Source organism: Salminus brasiliensis, chromosome 23 (assembly GCF_030463535.1).
Source record: "Salminus brasiliensis chromosome 23, fSalBra1.hap2, whole genome shotgun sequence".
In the NCBI taxonomy this organism is placed as follows: Eukaryota; Metazoa; Chordata; class Actinopteri; order Characiformes; family Bryconidae; genus Salminus; species Salminus brasiliensis.
The window spans coordinates 25,976,220-25,997,627 of NC_132900.1; the positions used below are offsets into that span (position 1 = coordinate 25,976,220).

General features: G+C 41.2%; 1 protein-coding gene across 1 annotated transcript; it reads left to right on the top strand.

Moving 5' to 3' along the window:
- The first annotated feature begins 572 nt into the window (after positions 1–572).
- Positions 573–17,551, top strand: paxip1 (PAX interacting (with transcription-activation domain) protein 1). The gene is made up of 21 exons (XM_072668581.1): positions 573–753; positions 1,654–1,788; positions 2,335–2,378; positions 3,671–3,734; positions 3,855–3,965; positions 5,510–6,139; positions 6,340–7,249; positions 7,428–7,522; positions 7,743–7,835; positions 9,031–9,168; positions 10,014–10,135; positions 10,626–10,810; positions 10,988–11,031; positions 11,478–11,545; positions 12,554–12,656; positions 12,962–13,130; positions 13,238–13,338; positions 14,722–14,856; positions 15,716–15,791; positions 16,234–16,293; positions 17,416–17,551. The coding sequence occupies exons 1-21, from the start codon at positions 673–675 to the stop codon at positions 17,430–17,432; spliced, it is 3,381 nt and encodes a 1,126-aa protein (XP_072524682.1). The 5' UTR covers positions 573–672; the 3' UTR covers positions 17,433–17,551.
- Positions 17,552–21,408: the final 3,857 nt, after the last annotated feature.

A 21,408-nucleotide genomic window follows, 5' to 3' on the forward strand; every position in this document is an offset into this window, starting at 1 on the left:
CACCTTCATCATTATCCTCACCATTGTCGTGCTCATAATCTTCCTCACCATCTGCTTCTTCATTATTTTCATCACCAGCCCACCAGACTTCCACTTCTAACTTTACCTTCATAAGCTTGTCCATCATTATTATCGTGGTCATCATCACCATATCTATCTATCTATCCGTCTATCCGTCCGTCCTTCCTCCCTCTTCCTCCCTCTTCCTCCCTCGTCCTCCCTCGTCCTTCCTCCCTCCCTCCTCGTTCCCTCTCAGGAGGCTGTTCTTCGGACGCTTCACATTTGGCGCCTTAACTACTAAAAATTCGTGCGTGTCGGACGTAGCTCCTCCCACAACCGGCAGCTCTTTCATTTTAGAGGGGTGACGCAAACTGCTGTTTTAATTATTTTCTAAAAACACAAAAAGTAATTGCATTTAAAATGTTTCACTTTGTCTATAAAGTCATTATATATAACGTGGTGTAAAAACATTTGACCCTTTTAACATAATATTATCAACATACAGAATCGTGGTACCGTTGCCCCCCCTCTGGAAGAATGGCAGATCCGCCGGCTCGGCTTTGGCGCTCTGGCCGGGCTCCGTCTCTCCTAGGCTGGCTGCTGACCTGACCGAATAATGCTCACTTTTACCCACACAAGTCCTCTTAAAACCGCCTGATCTTCTTCGCAACAATGTCGGAGGAAGAGCTAAAGGTTCCCGACGAGCTTTTCAAGGACGTGAAGTTCTACGTGGTCGGTGATATTGAGCAGAAGGTAAAAGTTTGCGGTGGTTTTCGGTGCTAGCTAGCTTACTGAGCTAAGGTAGCTAGCTAGCGTTAGCATAACAGAGCGCGCTGATCGCATTTAGCAGCTAGCTAACGAGCTGCACTTTTCCACAAAGCGCTCATATGGGCCAGTTTTATAAAAGCATGTATAATATAGTTATTAAGCTCAAGAGAGGTGTTTTGGAAATCGTTTAAAGGAGTATTTTCGGTTTACTCAGCTGCCAAAGGTGACTAGCCTGCAGCCTCCTTCATTCAGAATGAACAGCACGAGCTAGGCTAGGCTAGCTAGCGCTAATAGCTACGTGACACAGTCCCTAAGTAAACAAACCAGGGTAGATATGTGATATATTGTACTTAAAGGATGAGTTCATGATAATTAGATGATCACTGCGACGTCCTGTGTCATTAACGTTGTGTTATTTAGCTAGCTAGCTAACTTGCCAGCTGATTTAGCTACAGATTTAGCTAGCTGATCAGCTGACACACTTTTTGGATAGGGTGATGGATGAACAGATGGGTAGACAAGTTAAGTAAAGTCAAGCTAAACACTGACAAAAACTAGATAGACACACAAGTCAGATTAATCTGAAGACTAGCTAAGTAAGTAGACAGACAGACAGGAAAACAGATATACAGAGAGAAAGGCAAACTGAAAACTGTGGACAGACAAAGAGATCAGATCAGACAGCGAATTTGTTACTGTGAAGGTTTTAAAAATCATATTCTAATGTCAAACCAATAAAGTCAATGTGGCAAGAAATCTGAATCTGCTTGGCATCGCAATTGTATTACAATCTCTGATCATTGTGAAGGAGCCCTGTATATGCCGGAGCTCCTCAGCAGCCACCGCTGTGTTTCTTGTCTAACTGAATTTTCCATGCAATTTTAGGTGGTGCAGCTGCTGAAAGCAGGGAAGGGTAAAGAAGTCTCCTACAATGCCCTTGCCACCCATATTATCGCAGAGGATGGAGACAATCCAGAGGTTGGCGAGTCACGGGAGGTGTTTGACCTGCCTGTTGTGAAGGTAAGCTGCATATTGATGCATGGCACAGTTGCCAGGTTTGGTCAAATTCTTCACTTTCTTCACTTTTTCATGTAAACATGAAAAAACTGCTTGTGACTTTCTTATCTAGTGGGGAAAACTATGAATCTGATAACCCTGACATCAGTCTAAATATCAGTTTTTGTCCTTGTATATTAAAGCTTCAGTGTGGACAAGACACAGTATTACCATTCTATTACTACTTAATTGAATTGCTATACTCCTTGCAATCTGCTGTAACACTTTGGTGAAAGCTTTATGTCACCTGTACTTAAGGCCTGCGTTATTTTGATTAAAATAAACGCTGTGGGTTAGATGGCTGACTTGATTCATATGACATACAAGAGTTAAAGTCTGATTTTGTCAGGATGCTGACAGGACAGTGCTTGATCAAATGTCTCCTTGGCATTTTGACTATGATATCAGTGTTGTAAATGCCAAAATGTCACAGTAATGCCTAACAAATCATATACAGTGCAGCCTGTGTGTGTGAAAACCTCACTGTGATATTTTTTTTGTGTCTTTCAGCCCAGTTGGGTGATCCTGTCCGTGCGATGTGGAGACTTGCTACCGTATCCTTATGAAGTACCTGGATTTGTCTAGTTATGATATTTGTAATATACATTTCATAGGTCTGTCTCATACAGCAGGCTGTTTTGATGGTCAGCTAACCTTAAGCTGAATTTGATTCCGTCTCATGTCAGGGGATCAAGCTAGAGCTGGGCAATATGACCATTTGTTTTTATCATATCTTGATAAGTTTTGTTATTGTGATGCATAATCTGCTTTTCTTATTGTATTGAGGACATTATTAGTGCTAAATAAACACTGCTGCACGATTCATTACCAACAGTGTGATTAGACTGGTTTAAGTAGATGACGTGCAGCAGATATTAAATAAAAACCACTGTATTACATTGTATTCACTGTAAGATTAGAGTATCTGAATAGCGGTTTTTAATAATCTGTCACTACTGATGTATTCAGTCTGTAATTACATGTATCGTGATTGTGTATCGTAAAATGTCTTTAAATACTGTGATATAGTATGTTTACCATATCGCCCAGCCCTATCCATAATTGCAGGAGAAGAGGTAAAAAGAGTCTTAACTCCTATGTTCGGTGTTTGGGATTGTAGATTGCTCTTGGACCAATCAAGGACAGTGGACACTTCTGGCCCTTTCAGTGTACTAAAAAAAGAAGCAATTTTATGTTTGATGATTGGCTGTTAATGGCAGAGTCATTAAGTCAAGTTAAAACAAGTGAACCATGGGTGCATTTATGAGGTTTTGTTAATCGAATACTTGGTCAGGAACCTTGTGTAAGTTAACTTTGCTAGATCCCAGCTTTCTACATATATGTATCTTTTAAAAGTGCAGGGGTGTGTGTGTGTGTGTGTGTATGTATATATATATATATATATATATGTATATATATGTATGTATGTATGTATATATATGTATGTATATATATATATGTATGTATATATATATATATATATATATATATATATATATATATGAATGAGAGAGAGAGAGAGACCATATCTTATATAATGTATGTATGTAAGATATGCAAGGATCAATGTTTTATTTTGTGTTGTTTGAACCCCTACTATTAGATAGCAGTGTTGTTCTTTATCTTTAAGTTTTATGCTTATTATGGTCTGTATTTTATAATCTGTAACAGTATATCGCCTTGCTTACAGTTTCACAATATATCGCAGTATGTTGAATCGCAACCCCTGTATCATGATGCGTATCATATCGCCAGGTTCTTGCCAGTTCACAGCCTTAATGTATGTATTCATATGATCATTATTTACATGGCTTATTAATTGTCACCTTAACCAACAATAATTCAGGGTTACAGGCTTTTCGCCTGAATCTGGGCAGCTTTTCTTTGGAGTCCGTGCGTGTTTACCCCACGTAAGTTGTTATTATTAGTTACCTAGAGGGTAGATGTTTTATTTACTGTACCTTCATGCTCTTCATGTTCAGGCCCTTAAATGACGTTCACTTATATTGTATTATGTATTGGCTTCACAGCTTGCCGAAGACCTCAGCACCCTGTGGGCCTTTATAACGTTTTACGGAGGCGAATGTCAGCTGAATTTCAACAAGAAGTGCACACACCTGGTGGTCCCTGAACCTAAGGGGGTAAGAAAAATATAAGCTATTCATCTTGTCTCACTGGAGTTTATAACCAGTGCTTTCCATTTGCATTTAGATTTGGCCTTAGCTGCTGGTTGTGAAGGCTGAGTATATTGCTGGGGGCACTTTTACGGCCAGTGAGTGACTTTTTAACGGTGCCGTTGGCTTTGTTTAACAGCCAGCCGTCTACTGTGACCGTGCGTCTGCTGCCTTTGTACTGTTGGATTTGCTTGTTTGGGGAGGGAGGGGGGGTTGGGTGTTTATTAGCCCTGTCTTAGGTGTTGATGCCCTTTGTGGACTGGGTTGGAGGAAGAGTTTATGGTGTCCAGCCTGATATTTCCTATGTGAGAATCCACACCAGCCACATTGTGACTTGTCAGCAGGTTTAGTGTTCATGAGACGGCCGCTCTAGCCAGTTGTTTCCACACTCTGTTTACTTTGGTCGAAAATGTTCTTGGACATGTCCCAATCTGTTCCAGTGACATGGGGACAGGGGCTGGTCCAGGATTTTTTTTTTTTTTTAAATGGATCATCTGTGACTTTATTTTGGTGAGCGAAACTAAATGGCTTTATTGGAACTGATAAGTGCGGCAACATTACCAGTTAACAGCCCAAATTAAAACTAGCTAGAAGTTAGCTTCTGACTCCATTCCACCTTAAATAGTGCTGCAGTTACACTGTGTACATTTCAACAGCATAACGTAACTGCTGCATTATTTAAGGTGGAACAGAAAGTTAGAAAGATCTAAGGTTCCTCTCATCCCGTTTCTACTCCTGTATATGCATTCAGAACTAAGGGGGAGGCTAATGCACACACACTAAGTGATCCGACTGCAGAGTTATGAAGGAATTGGGAGCTGAATAGTCAAGTGGTTCAGTCAGACTGGACTGTAAGATATTAAACACTAGAGTTTTAAACAGTCTTTAAAATATTGCTCCAAACAAATCAGATTAGAATTTAGTTTGATTGTTGAAGCTAGAACTAGAACTAGCTAGTACTAGTTATTTTCCTGCTGTTTATTATTGTTACTTTGTTACTATGTTACTTTGAAATCACTTGCTGTCATACACTATATTTACATTTACAATTATGGCATTTAGCTGACGCTCTTATCCAGAACGACTTACAAGGTTACTCGTATTACAGAGGAGGTGTTAGCAGTGTGTTAGGACCTTGCCCAAGGACTCTTATTGGTATAGCGCAGCATAGTCAGGCAGGTAGTGGTGTTATCTGTTGCGCCACACCAACCACCTGTGTTTATATGTCTTTGTAAGTGTTTGTAAACCCCTTTTTAATGAATGCTGCCAATATAATAAGAGCAGATAAATATGAACTTATTGGCACCATGCCTAATGCCAGGGTCTTGGCTGGAGGGATATAAAGCCAGTTGTGATTTGAAACTTGGCTAACATTTTCCATGTTATGACCATGCATGTCCACCCAAGCTTGTCATCACATTAACCATGAAAGGAGCTGAGAAAGCAGCCATGTTAATAACATTGTTTGTGTGTTGTTTATGTACATTGTGTGTGTGTGTGTGTGTTTCCAGGCCAAGTATGAGTGTGCTTTGAGACACAGTAGTATTAAGATCGTGACCCCTGAGTGGATCGTAGACTCCGTCAAAGATAAGAGCAGAAGGGACGAGGCTCTTTATCACCCACGCCTCACCTACCACGAGGAAGATGAGGAGGACGAAGAGGACGAAGGGAGCGAGTATGAAAACGAGCGCAGCTCCGAGGGCAGCTCTCGCAGCAGGCGCTCGAGCCCTGGCTCCTCCCGTGAGGCCACACCGTCCAGGCGCCACACCCGCTCCCCTTCCCCCAAACCCGAGCGGCGGCCAGAGCTCATGTTCGACGACTCTGACGACTCCAGCCCGGAGAAAGAGGAGCGGAACCTGAACTGGACGCCTGCTGAAGTGCCCCAGACCGGCCCGGCCAAGCGCCGCCTGCAGCCAGGCAAAGATACGGGCCTCATCAACCTTTGTGCAAACGTGCCGCCTGTCCCGGGCGCGGTGGGCCCTGCAGAGGCTCGCCTGGGGGGAGCTGCTGGCCCTGGTGTTCCCTCAGGGGTGGAGCGGCCGGACATGATTGGTGGCTGGAACGCACCTGCCCGACCGCTGCGAAACATAACGAACAGCGGTGAGCCGCAGCAGGTCAACCGGCCGCCCAACGTTGCCCATGTAAGACAAGCACTTTACTCATTGCCCAGTGTGTTGTGTATTATGCAGCAGTTTTGCAGTGATGCTAAAGGTGTGAACAGGGTCATAACTATTGGTGTAAGAAATGTCAGAACCTTGTACAGCCCTAATCCTAACATGATCAATGTATACTGTATGTAAACATATACTGTGCATTAAATAACCCTCTACCATGACCTTAGATTCTCCAGAGTCTGTCTGCCTCTGCTAAAGGCATGGAGCAGCAGGGCGGTCAAGGCCAGCCTGGTATCCCCAACCAGCTGCTCTTCAACACTGTGAAGGGGCCACAGCAACAGCAGCTCACTCCTGAAGCACAGCAGCAGTTACTTCAACACCAGCAGCAGCAGCAGCAGCAGCAACAAGCACATCAGATCCCTCCACAACAACAGCCGCAGCAACAGCATGCACAGCACATGCTGCAGCAACATCCCATGATGCATCTGCAACAGCAGAGCATACAAATGCCCCATCAACAACAACAACAACAACAACAACAACAGCAGCAACAGCAGCAGCAGCAAGGGTTCCCTCAAATGCCACAACAGCAGCATCAGTACCTTCAACAGCAGATGCATCAACAAATGTATTCACAGCAACAACATCAGCAGCAACAACATCAACATCAGCAGCAGCAACAACAACAACAACAACAGCAGCAGCAGCAGCAAACATTTTTGCAGCAGCAGTTGCGACCGCAGTTGCTGCGGCAACCTTTGCAGCAGCTGCAGCAGCTGCAACAGCAGCAGCAGTTGCAGCAGCTGCAGCAGCACAGGCTCCAGCTGCAGTTGCAGCAGCAGCAGCAAAATCAGCAGCAGATGCACCAGCAACATTTGCAACAGCAGCAGCAGCAGCAGCATTTCCTGCAGCAGCAGCAGCTCCAGCAGCATCACATGCAGCAGCTGCAGCAGCAACAGCAGCTGCAGCAACAGCAGCTGCAGCAACAACAACAACAGCAACAACAACAACAACAGCAGCTGCAAACCCAACAGCAGCTGCAGCATCAGAACCCACAGGCCCTTCAGCATCCACAGCAGACGGCGCTGCAGCCTCCACAGCTGCAGCAACTGTTCGGGCATGAGCCAGGGCAAGAGAGTAAGTATAGCAACTGGCTAACATTGATGATGCACTTGCTTAAGTGTTAGGGATGAGGTTTATTGTGTTTTGCTTCACGTTAAATTGAGCAGTGTTGCATTTTAATTTGCTTTAACTAGACCACTGTTTGATTGGAGGCGTTCTGGTGAATATTTGAGTTCTCATTCATTCTGTTCAGTCCCAGAAGATGGCTTTTTGGTTGGCTGTGTCTTCGCCATCGCTGACTATCCGGAGCAAATGGCCGATAAGCAGTTACTGGCCACATGGAAAAGGGTAGGTTATCAGAAACAGGGGGCTGGGCAGGGTAAATGTTTGTTTGGTGTGCCACACTCCAATCTTGAATGACCTTTTGAGACAAATCCTGAGCCAATGTAGGGGACCTGTGAAGCTTGGAATTCTTGTTGTATTCAACAGGATTGTGTCAGAGGGTGTTGTCTTCTTGATGTGATCCTTTTTGCTAATCATCTGTAACAATTTTTGTCCTTAAACACAGATAATCCAGGCGTATGGAGGGTCTGTTGACTCTGCATTGAATCGCTGCACTCACTTGCTGTGTGAAAGTCAAGTCAGCAGCATGTATTTGCAGGTATGCATGGGCTCTAAACATGGCTTTGAGTTTGGGGTGTTCTTATTAATTACAAGAACTCTCCGGTATTACACACTATATGGATAAAGGTATTGGGACACCGGTTCATTTATTGCTTCTTCTGAAATCAAGTAAATTTAATTAAACAATGTATGAAACTACCTCCATCATGTGTGGTGGTTGTATTTTAGCCTGCTTAGCTCTTACTGTAAATTGTTCATGTGCTTTAATACTCTGACCACTTCTCTAATAGTGGGAATAACAACCCTTGGCTCGGATGACTCTGACAAGACATCGTGGCATGGACTGTATTCGGTTATCGGAGGTGTTCATTATAGAGGTTAACTGCTCCGCTGTGGCGCATCTGTACCACATGCCGAAATTGTCATTCCCGTCTGGCGTCAATGGCCTGTGTGGGGCACCACTGTTATGACATTGAGAAATGCATTGAGAAGTACACCTTCACTATGGCTGCTCTAGAACATCCTAGGAAATGTACCAAGTAAGGGTGGTAGAATCTCCAAAACTGTCCATCAGTCAGATTGCGTTCTTTACTCATGACTGTCATTTTGCACTCTGCTACAACTGACTGGTGTGCTCGCTTATTTATATGTGCAGCAAACCTGCAGCGTTCTTTCTGGTGGGTAAAAGGTGGTAGCATCTCAGAAAATTAAAAATGTTATTAGATGTTGTAGAGCTATCGTAGTGAGGGTGTACCGAGAATGGACTTTTCGCACATTAAGTGCCTCCACACAACATAATAGTGGAGCCCCACGTGTCTTTGATGACTGGGGGGGGGGGGTGACGGCAACGATTCCAGCCAGTGGTACAGAGCAATCGACATGCCACTGTGGTGCAGTTAAGCTCTAATGAACACCTTCCATCCCCGAATATGACTGTGTATTACAGCCACCAGTTCGTTTGAGCCTCGCTCTCTGATACATTAACATCCCTCTCCACTTTAAGTACCGTGTTATTACATTTTTGCCAGATCGCCCACTCCTATTGAGGTCCAGGATGTGTACTCTTAATTTATATCCTTAAAAAATCTAGATCTAGAAATGGACTCAAACTTTCTTGTAAAAAGGGGAACAAGCCCTACCTAAACAGGTGCATAATGTTCTAGTGCTGCCATTATCTGGAGGTTAATGCTGCATTCACTGCCACCTAATGTGCTGATGATTCACTTTTATAGGCTCTGAGAGAGGGAAAGCGCTGTGTGACGGCTCATTGGCTCAACACCATTCTGAAGAAGAAGAGGATGGTTCCTCCTCACCGGACGCTACACCTGCCCTTCAGCTTCCCTCCAGGAGCCAAGCCCTGCTCGCAGCATGTATGAAGAACGCTTCCTTTTACTCGGAGTTCATCCGAACACTTTATTATGCAGTTCCCTAAGTGACAGCTGCTGCACTGCTTATAGTGAATTGAGTAAGAGTCCATGTGTAGAGGCATGTAAATAATGAATTATTTATTTAATAATGTAAGCTAATGTAGCTAACATATAATGGAAGCGTATATATCCCACCAATTAACAAACAGCATACCCAAGTCATCAAGCCCTGTCAGGTTACAGGAATAGTTTGGCCAAAAATCTAAATGACCCTGATTGATCAATGAGCCCAGATGCAGTCAATCAACCAAGAGCTGTTTGATACTTGGCATGTGCTTCTACAGGAGCTGCTAGGCTGATGTTGCTTAAAAAACACTGGGTTTAGACTGTCACCGCTCTCATCTCGGTGAACACCTTGTTTTAATCATATTCTTTTACTTTAAAAGTCTCTAGAAAAGCTTTAAAGAGGGTGGTTCCAGTTCACAGTTTTTTTTTAATTTATTTTAATTTTTTTACATTTTTTTAAATTTTTTTTATTTTTTTTTAATTAAAGTCACAAAGTCACCGTCTAAGTTCAGTGCTTATTAGCAACAGATATCAAGCTGATCAATCTTGGCTGATTGATTGCGTCAGGGTGAGTGATAACTTATGTTAATCAGATTTTTGACAAACTGTCCCTTTAAGTTATCTCTAACAGACTTGCTTATGTGGTATCCGATACGGCTATTCTTGGTGTTTCAAGCTGCGAGCTGTACTTTGCAAAAGTACAAAACTAAAGCAGCAAACGTCTTAAAATAGTAGTCTACTGTATCTTCTATTCTTAACATTTTATGTCCTGTAATTCTCAGATCATTTCAGTGACTGGGTTTGTGGACAGTGATCGAGACGACTTGAAGCTCATGGCCTACTTAGCAGGAGCGCGCTACACAGGCTACCTCTGCCGCAGCAACACCATTCTCATCTGCAAAGAGTAAGCCTCCATTAATTTGTTGCTCTTGTGGCCTTCTTTCTTCCCTCAGCCTCAAGAGATCTTGTGGATTAGGGAGGACACTGCTAATGGACATCATTGGAGTGGCCTTAAGTGAAATATTAAGACACTAGAGCTGTATAGATCTAGATTTCTCTGTGTTGCCAATAAAATGGGGCGCTTTATATCTGGAGCAGTGGCACATGAGCCAGAGGTCACTGTGTCCAGAGCCTAGCTTTGGGCTGCAGAGCTGTGTTTTCTGGGGTGATGGAGATCCAACCAATACCTTTAAGATGAGTTGGAGCAACAGACCTGACCTCATTAATGTTCACAATGCCATCAAATCCTCACAGCAATGATCTGAAATGGGAGGCCACAGTGGACCTACTAATTGTTTTGCATCGTACTTTGAGTTTGATAGGTTGCAAGAGTGTGACAACACCTCAATCTATCAGTAGATCAACATAGCATTGTGTGTGTTTGTTGTGATCAGGCCGAGCGGTCTGAAGTACGAGAAGGCGAAGGAGTGGAGAATACCGTGTGTGAACGCCCAGTGGCTGTGTGACATCCTGCTGGGGAACATTGAGGCTCTGCGGCAGGTCCAGCACAGCCGATACTCACAGTTCAACATGACAGAACCACTGGCACCCAACCCACATCTAGTCCAGAACCTACTGGGTAAGATTCTGGGACTGAAACCAAACTGAATAGCACTGTGGTAGGAAGTGTGAATAAATCTCTGCTTTTAGGATCTCAAAAGGGCAAGCAGTCACTACTGGAGTTAGGGCTCTATTATTTTCTTATGCTTCACTAGGTTGGTTGATGAGGTGTCTAACTGTCTCTCTTTCTCTGCAGTTGCCTGGAGGAATCCTGTGAAAGTCTCCCCGGATGCATTGGTGGTGAGGAGACTTGCTTTCTGAATTGACTTCCACTTATTAATGATGGCCAGACTCATGTAGGCAGCCTGTTTGAGGCCTTGGTAAAGCAATAGAATGGCGAATAAAAATCTGATATACACAGCTATCCAAACGTGTGTTTTTATGCACTGGAAGCTTACTGGACTGCACACCTCAACCATTACACACATAGAGCTGTTCAATAATCTGTAATAAGCTTGCTTATGTGTAATCTATATACACCTTGTCTATGTTTGGATAGTTTTGTTCTCTAAAGAGTTGCATATTAGTTAAACTGTTTCTTTTAGAGGAGGTTAGGTTTTGCCGTTTATCATAGTAATTAATTGAAACTCTTGGTTGTAAAGCAGATCTAAAAACAGCTGATCAGTGTTGTGTGTTACTGGTGTGTCTGATTGTCATATATGTCTGTGTGGTGTTTCCCTGCACAGAGCCTACGCCTGCAGCAGAAGCAGAAGCAGACCGACAGCAGCTCCCAGCCACCAGCCAAGAAACCCAAGTAAGTCCTGGCACACACACACACTATGCTATGGGTTTAAAAGGGGTGGTCTTTCCTTGAAGTTAGGTTTATGCACAAATAAATTGGGTAGAGTATATGTCATTTAATATAAGATTGAGGCTGATTAAATGAATATTTAGCATAAACATGAAAGTAAGATGATAATTTTAAATGGACTCATTAAATTTTAAGTGGAAGTAAAGAGGCCAGAAAAAGGCAAACTAAAAAATGAGCTACATAAACTAGGCAACAGACTATCTAAAGTTTTTTTATTTGTGTCTTAAAAAGTGATGTTAATATTTTAATTCATTATGAATAACTCTAAATACCTAATTAATGCATGACTACTCAGTTTGAAGTAAGATTTAGCTGTTATTATCAAGCATTAAGCATCTCCGTTTTCATTGTTGGAATAAAAAGTGTCATTTTTAACTTTGTTAGAGACAAACATCAAAGTTACAGGGTGTCCTTTTCCAATTTCCAATTTCTGACCGATCTGTAACTCCTCATGTATTATGTGGTGCACATAAAAAGCCAAATTCTGCACAAATCAAAACAAACTAAGTGTGAAGACAGTTTTAAAATTTTGCTTCATGAAAATTATGCTGAATGAACACCCATACCCCAGAGGTTTTAGCATATCTATTAGAATAATGATCAGTTTGCCTGAACTGCTCAACAGTTGCATGGTCTAGATGAAATATGCTGTATATTGGCAAGAAAACTCCTATTTTAAAACTGGTTCCACTGAATGCCAAGTACAGCACACATCTAGTCGTTGGGCTTTAAACAAAACACTGTCTGCCATCAGTCTTTGCATATAAACTGTTAATTAAAAATAAATACCTTAATAATTGATACAGTATTGCAAGACATATTGTGATGATGAATTGTATTGATATTTTCTTAGATGAGACGCAGGTTCTGTGTAGAGTGGAGCTTTAGGTTTGCATGTTAAAGTGTTTAAAATAAAATAAGGTGCTAAAATCGAAATATGCTATCCTGCAGAATGGAGGAGCTGCCCACGCCGACCAAAAAGCTTCCGCCGGAGTCCACGCCGTACGTCTTCTTCACTGGCTTTGAACCTCTGCAGGCCCAGCAGTACATAAAGGTATCTGAACCCAGTGTGGGTCTTTTCACGTTCTGTAGTAGAGCCTCTAATTGGCACCATTTGGCAGAGTGTCTAGAAGGATGTAACTGGTCTTTGGCTGCTCGTTAGACAGCCTTTGCTGGTCCAGTGTCTGAAAAGGTTCGCTGTAAATGAACACGTTTGGGGGAAGAATAAATGCCTGCAGGCTTAGAGCGGCTCAAGATCTGAGAGAAATCAGATTGTCATCTGAAATAACACTTACACAAGAGCTCTTTACTGAGCCTTCACGTTTTGTCTCTCTCGCTCTCGCTCTCTCTCTCCTTCAGAGATTGTACGAACTTGGTGGCGAAGTATCTGACAGTGCCCAGAAGTGCACTCATCTGGTGGCCAGCAAAGTGACCCGCACAGTCAAGTTCCTGACGGCCATATCCATCGTTAAGCACATCGTCACACCGGAGTGGCTGCAGGAGAGCTGGAAGAGCCAGAAATTTGTGGGTGAGTCTGTCTGGAGGTGATCTGCAGGAATCATGTGCATTTTTTGATAAAGCAATCCTCAAGGCCACAAATCTGATTGTGAAAATCTTTTGAAAATGTGTGTGTAGATGAACAGAACTACATGCTGCGTGATGCAGAGGCAGAGGTACTGTTCTCATTCAGTCTTGAGGAGTCACTGAAGAGAGCTCACTTGGCTCCACTCTTCAAGGTAAGGAGCTTCCCCTTCTGCTCTCATTAGAATCAAAATCTCAAAAATCTGTTTAGCATAAACTGTGATCTAGGAGTGTAAATCTCTCACCCTACTATTTGGAATGCGCTGCTGGTATTGAGAGCTGCTGTTGGTATTGTTTATTTACATATCTGTGGAAAAAATATGTAATGTGATCATAAATAAACATAAATAAATATAAGCATTACAGAAGTATAATTTATTAGTAGAGATTCCAAATGCAGTAAAGATTTTTGTCCAGTAGTCCAGCGTCACCTAAACATTCACCTTCTGGAGTTCAGTAAAGACATCAAAGCACATCAGCTTCAGATATTGGACAACTCTGAACATCTGATGCAGATTTAAACAGGAGGCTTACATAAATACAAGCAAATATCTACTGATGCCAGTATGATGTAAGATCTTTGTGCATGCCTTTTAATAGTATTTGTTAGAACAAATACATGTACTAACAAAATCTGAGTTTCACATTAAGTTCCTAATACTGTATTTTTGTTAATTAAAAACAAAACAATGCTGTTTACAGAAACAGTAGAAGTAATTTAGTTTTGAACAAAAATAGTAATTTTATTATACAAAAAAAGCCCAGCAATTTTAACAAAAAGTAGTGAAGATAGACTAGTGACTTCATTTTAAATTAATTTGATTTTTTTTTATTATTATTATTTTGAACCAGAAAATGGCCCAGTAATTTCATTTTAAGCCAGAAATGGCCTAGTAATTTTATTTTGAATCATAAAATAGCTAAATTTTATTTTGAACAAAGAACAGCTTAATCATCTTATTTTAAAACAAAAAATAGCCCAATCATTTAATTTAATTTGTTGAAGTGAATGCTTTATTATTTAAAAATAATTTGATTAGTATTTGGTCCCAATCCAGTTAATTCTGTAGTATTTACATCCGTATGTCCGCACTTTCAATAAAATAACTAAATAGTGTGAATGTTGGTAAACTGTACAAATCTTTTCTTCTACACTCATTGTAAGCCAGTATGGGGCCAATTCCTTTCCTCTGCTATGAAACATTCCTGAGGTGCAAGGGTTTTTTTTTTAAACAGAAACCACAAGTTAAAAGACAATAGCTTTATTGCCGGCAGTGACAGTCATACATCTCCTTTCCTCTTTACTCATCACCAGCATCCCTCTTTTTCCCCCCTCCCCCCAGCCTGGTCTTGGTGAGCGTTGACTGTACTCCAGCGCTCGCGAATGGCTTAATAGGATGTCATGGAATAACTTATTCTATACTATCTATCTATCATTCATATATATATATATATATATATATATATATATATATATATATAAATAATTAATTCTGAATCTTTTTTTTTTTTTAAATGTCTTACTCTCGTCTCCACAGGGGAAGTACTTCTACATAACGCCGGGGATATGTCCGAGCCTCAGCACCATGAAAGCCATCGTTGAGAGCGCTGGAGGGAAGCTGCTGTCCAAACAGCCTTCCTTCCGCAAGATCATGGAGCACAAGCAAAACAAGGTAACCCTCCTGCCCTTCCCCCACGAGAACTAGCGCGGTCCCAGCTCCATCAGCCGCTTAGTTTATGTATCGATCTCCTGGAGCCATTGAGTCTTTTGCGCCAGACATGATGGCTACACTCAATAGAGACTTAAATAGACTTATTTACAGCTAAGAACCGGCAGCAGGCCAGCACTCCCTGAAAAGTGTTTGATCTTCTTTGTGTGACCAGGTCAAATACAGTCACCTTGTCGCCTGATGTTCTTTTGTAGATTTTAAAATGACAGTTTTAATTCAGTTGTCTGGGTTTTAAAAAATAAAATATATATACACACATGTATATCGCTGATATGTTTCTTTAGCCAAGTGCTAACACAACCCTTTAATGTGCTATGGCCTGTATGTTAGTCTACACTTCTGTTTTCACTCCTATAAACTAAAGTTTCTTACTAGGGTAGTTTAGTGTGATTTCTTGGAATAAATGACCGTATCAGTGATGAAATTAACATTGGAAATTGTCTAGACCTACCCTAATCAGGATCTGTCAGAATTCTTGCAAAATTAAACAAAAATGTAAATGAACAAATTAAAGCTTAATTTACTTTTTTTATTAAACTTTGTAGGAAATATTTCTAACAGCTTTCTTGCAGCTATTTTAAATAATAAATAAAAAAAGGAATAAAATATAAAACTAAAACAAACAAAAAAAAGAAATTAGAAAACATTATTTGTGGGAAAGAAATATTTTCTATACCCTTTATATACTGCAACTGCACTATCTAGGAATACTTCATATTAGTTACTGAGTAAGACATTTTAAGATTATTAATATGCCTGAAATTTAAGCCCTGACAAGCATTTCTGTTATTCTCTCCAACAGAACCTACCAGAGATCATCCTGATCTCGTGTGACAATGACCTGCACCTGTGCCGTGAATACTTTCTGAAGAATATTGGTAAGGAAGTCCACCTTTTAAAATGCTAATCTTAATTTCAGATTTTTGCTTACTTGTTGACTGAACAGGTAAAAGGAGGACTGCGCAATATGGACAGTATTCTTGTGATGCATTAATAAGAATATTGGTGATAATAAGGTCAATAATGAGACATGACATTTAAAATCTTTTTTTTTTTAACAAGAACACACACATAAAGCCACCTGGAGCTGTGATTGGCCAGAAACAGCACACAGTAAAAACACTACTTGGATAGAGACTTCTTGGCATTATTAATAACTGTTACATTGTTGTACAAGTTTGATGTGCTGGATGTTCTTTACTCCACTTGTTTTTGGTATGAGATTAAGTATGAGATTAATGAGATTAAAGTACTAATAATTTTGCTAATCCATGTCCCTTTTCCCCACATCCCTTTTTTTTATCCCTTTTTATATTGTAGATGTGCACAACGCTGAGTTCATTCTAACAGGAGTGCTGACTCAAACCCTGGATTACGAATCATATCCTTTTACCCCCAAACTTGGTGAGAAAGAACACACAGTGAACATGAGCTCATGTTACCCAGTAGGCCCTGTATTGTGTACGAAAGTTGATTACTTTTAGGGGGCTTTTATGTTTGGTTTATACACCGATCAGCCATTACATCAGCGCTACCTGCCTAATATTGAGTAAGTCCTCCTCGAGGCATGGGCTCTACAAGACCCCTGTGGCCCTACAGACCCCAAGGCGACCTGTGGCGTCTGGCACCAAGGCGTTAACAGCAGATCATTTACCTCTTGTAAAAGGTGTTCATGACCTTGTTGTTGGTTCACTGGTTGCCTGTGTCGTCTAATCATTACAATTTGGCCTCAGATCTTTATGCTAGCACATTTTTTTTTTCTGCTTTCAACAAATCACCTTCAAGAGCTGACTGTTTACTTGGTGCCTAATATGTCCACTTTTTAAGTGCCACTGTATATTATGATAATGCCCCCCCCCCACACACACGCCTTTCATTGGTGGAAATGTTATGGCTGATTGGTCAGTAAAGTGGTGTCAAAAAAACTGGTCCGCACAGCATTTTACAGGCTTTGACAATCAAATATTTTGATCAATATGTAAATAAACAGTCATTCTAAGAAATATCCTTAAGAGATGTTACATAATGAACCTCAATTTTAAGCATGTTTGTTTACTGCAGTTCAAGATGTAACCAGTACGGGCAGTGACTTATTAGTGTTTTAATCCAGAGATGGCGCGAATGAACGCTGTAAGGCATATGAAGGCTACCCATGAGAATAGCCTGCACATGCCTTACCGTAACTATATAGGATGTAACTATACTTACATTCATCACATATGTCACGAATTTCTGATGCATGAAATCAGTCTGAATTTGTTTATTATTTTTATCTTTTATCTCCATTTTTGGCCTAATGTGAATCTGATAATCAATTGTGATATACTATAAATATATTATGGAATATAAGAAATAGTCATCAGAGAAACAAGTAGCAACATGAATAGTATACTCCACTGTTTACGTTATTCAGGCCAGCCCCATAAAGTCAAATTGCTTTTACTTGAAAGTGCCAGTGCAAAGTTTCCAGCATTGATGACGTTGTTGTCCTTAACGCTCACACATATAAGTTCACATGAGGAGGATGTCCTTGCGAGGATCTGAGGGAAGAGAACACTACAGTCTCTCAATTGGTGCCTCCACTGGGCCACAATGAAGGTTACCTTTTTTTTTTTTTTTTTTTTTTTTTTCTCAGAATCAGAATATACAATATAAAGTTGCTTATTTGCATATTTGATTTTTTTATATGGTTCCAGTCATTTATTACTGTTTTTTGTAGATGTTACAAGTGAGGGAGGGGAAGGGGGGGCAAAAAATAAATTGCTGTTATTTTTTAATTGTTTAAATTATGCCATATCATCTGGTTTGTTTTTATTGTAATGTTAATGTCTTACCTTTTTGGAATAAAAACCTCAAATGATTGTGAACGCTGCCCCAATTTCCAGCAGGGGGACCAAACAAAAAAAAGCGAAGCGCATTGTCCTCTGTGACATATGCTGTGTGTAATATACATTTATATCATTTCCAGCAGCCGCTGCTTTGAGGCAGCCTGTCACCTCAAGTTACTACCGACTATATTTGAGATGGCCTTTTGATCATCTCATCTCCTCTTGATGGGGCTTGTGGAGGAGCACACGGCGGAGCGCCCGTGTGTGTTGGGAATCTTCTCGCCTTCTCTTAAAAGCAGTATTCCTGATAGACGGAATTCAATTAATTGTTAATGAAGTGTCACGGGTACTTACCGGTAGAATGCAATTGTGTGCTGTCAGCCAGTTTAGCCCCGGGTGCTCCCCACGCCCCAGTGCTGGGGTGCGGGGAAGAGCCCCTGGTAGTGCCCTCTAAAAACAGATAAATTAAAACTCGCCCAGCCAAGGTCATGTAGCAGAAACACTGCTGGAGAAGCGATCGTCTGATGGAGGTGTTTTTAAGCACGCTTTCTGAAAATACGTCGAGTGTGCGTGGCCGTGTTTTGAAGAGAGGGACAGCCCTGTCGAGAGCTTTTTCCATCTGAAACGGCTGCTGGTGTGCAGTTTGCCCTTTGGTCTTACTAGGTCGGCATCATATATGTATATATGGGGTCATTTGTTTGTACAAGACAACCTCTCCCATCCTTTTTGTCCCTGCATTACCCCTGAATTGCACTGGCTGTTAGAGTTACAGTGCCTCTAAGACTGGTGTATGTTAATGACCTCTGTTCTGATTGGCGGTCCTTTATTGTAACTCATTCAAAAAGCAGCCTGGATAACATGTAACTTGTATACGTGTTGGTTTTAGTGACCTCTCAAACCCAATTGCTGCAGGTTAGTTTCCATATATGAGCTGTGTGGCTCTATAATGTATTTAAATGTTAAAATGTTAAAAAAAAAAAAAAAAGTTTTGAGGCCCTTTAAAATTAGGTACCTCAAATATGACCTTTAGGGCTTTTTCATTTTTCTCCCCAGACCAGGGTCTCCTTGCTCTGAGAGCTTTTGGTCAAGTGTGAAAGCTGTGTGAGCCTGGGATAGAACCCAGAGAACCGATCTCTGGTCCTTCTGAAATCGGCGGTCGAGGGTTCGCTTCAAGCAGACTCTATCAGCACCCGGCATCGTGTGTGAAGTGGTCTGATTGGTTAATTTAGTCACAAGTCTGCTTAGACTTAAATAGACTATAGTCTGCATAGCTAAAAGCTTTCTATGAGAACTGCTCCTTGTTTGCAGGTGTTCCTGCATGGTGAAATGCCACGGCTGCAGAAATGTGCTGTTATCCACAGAGTGTTTGTATTCAAGACAAATAAGGAAAATCAGTCGAGGTTCTACTATTGTGCAAAAATGCTTGCGAAATAGTGTAATGGATCCACGGCTCATATGGGATTCTCCTATGTGAAAGCAAACCAATGACCATGAGCCCCCCCAAACACTCCTAGAATTGGTCCTGGTTGTGGACTTGTGTATTCGGGACAAATGTGAAAACTCCCTTGGTCGTGTAATGTAATCTGGAAAAGTAGCAATTATTCATTTATGTTCTTATATTCAACTACAGGCAGTCCATTGCGGTAAAAAAGAAGAGGTAAACACACACATATATATATATATATATATATATATATATATATATATATATATATATATATATATATATATATATATATATATACACACACACACACACACACACACACACACACACATAGGCTGTTTATCTCTTCCTTCTGTTCCAGGCGACTGCAAAAATCTTAATTGGCTAATGCAGCGGATCTTTTCACTTTTCCACAGCTTGACTACATTCATACCTAATTGTCACCTAATTGACACACTGCTTAATTGCAATTAAAAATGCAAATGATGGGCCCAGATCTTTGATTAACGTGCACAAGTTCCTTGTTGGTTTGTGGATGTCCTCGAAGATTTGTGCTGTTGATGCTCTCCTGCAATAAAACATCAGGAGACGCCGTAATTAACCTTAAACGCTAAAAGGATGTGTGTTTTAATTACCACGGCCCCCCCCCCTTTCCTCCTCTCGGTAGCGTTGCAGCATTTGGACTCTTAACTTCTTAGTGGTAAATGTATTATAATATACAAATTACATGCTAATTAGAAAGAACAATGCTTTGGGATTCACTGACGCTTACATTTGCATATGAGCTAATTACCCTTCATTAAAAAGCTGGCTAATGACTAATTTGGTGAAGGCAGAATTAATGATGACATAGCAGGGGCTTTGTGTGGACAAAGCTGGGTTGTTTAGGCCCATTTCATGAGGATTACCGTCGCCTACTGTAGTAGTAGTACAGTAGCGATCAAAACTCCAGAGCTGAACACGACAGAACCATGTGGGTTTCGATGCGGTGCATTTAAATTGCGCTAATTAAAGAAGGTTTCTGAATGGATCTTTAGAACGTCCACGTTCAAACCAATGGTAATGAAGCACATAGATATGAGCAATTAAATGAATTATGTAAAACTAAATCGAAGTCGTCGGGAAAAGGAAGGCGAAACCCAAATTAATAGACGTGCCAATCATTCGTCTCGAAGGGATTTTACAGTCCATATACATTAAAAAGGTATACGAGTCTTACATCAATCAGATGATAATTGCTTTTGTGTCTGGTTGGATGAGCGCACTGCTGAGGGGCATGGACCTGTTTCTTAAACAGCCTTTTTTGAAACCCATTTTTAGAGACTTTTGTTTAAGACGCTTATCAAAAGACACCCACTGCAGAATGTGCTGCTGATATCTCAATACAGGCTCTGGAAACTGTTAGTTAAAGCGTGTGAAACAGTAAAGGGGTGTTCTCTGGAAGCCTCTGTGCCTCGACGGCCATGAAGGGGTGACGCTTTGCTGCTCTTGCAGGGTTAAATGTATGAATTTGTCACGGTATCTTAAAGCTGCAGGGGGTGGGATTTATATGTTAACGTGGTATTGAGCCATGCTCATATGCGCCAGCTATTCAAGTAGTCACCACATGGCGTTCGCTCCTATAGGCGCTTTGTTTCTGAGGCCCATTTTCACCAGCGTCTTTTACCAAAACTGGTGGAACGACAAGAAAAATATCAGGATTGCGGTTTCGCATTTAACCTACATGCCTCATGCAGGCCTCCTACGGGTTTACAGTGCTATGAATAGCTGCTTACTTTCTTTCAAAGAATTGACAGTGGCCTCCACAGGAATTTGGACAGTTTTTGTTGTTGTCATTGTGTTGGGAAACCAAAAGTTGAACCAATGTAACCTTTATTTTAATCAGGTTGTTCTCAGGCTGGAGTTCGGTCTGTTTCGGGTTGTTATAGTTTCAGCAGTTTCTTTGCAGACTCTTTTTCAGGTTTGCCTGCCGTCGAGAACTTCGGAGCTCACGATCCTATCAATGAAAACAAACTCAAAACGCTGACAGTCTGGAGGTGCTGGAGGACTGCTTTCAGAACAGATTCTATACAGCAGTACTTCTCACCTCTGTTCCTGGAGGCCCACTGCCCTGCATTTTCTTTTAGTGTTTGCTTTTCTCCCAACACACTTGAGATCCAGCTAATCAGCTCATTAACTGCCCATTACTGAGTTAAAGTGGGTGTGTTAAAGCAGGGAAAG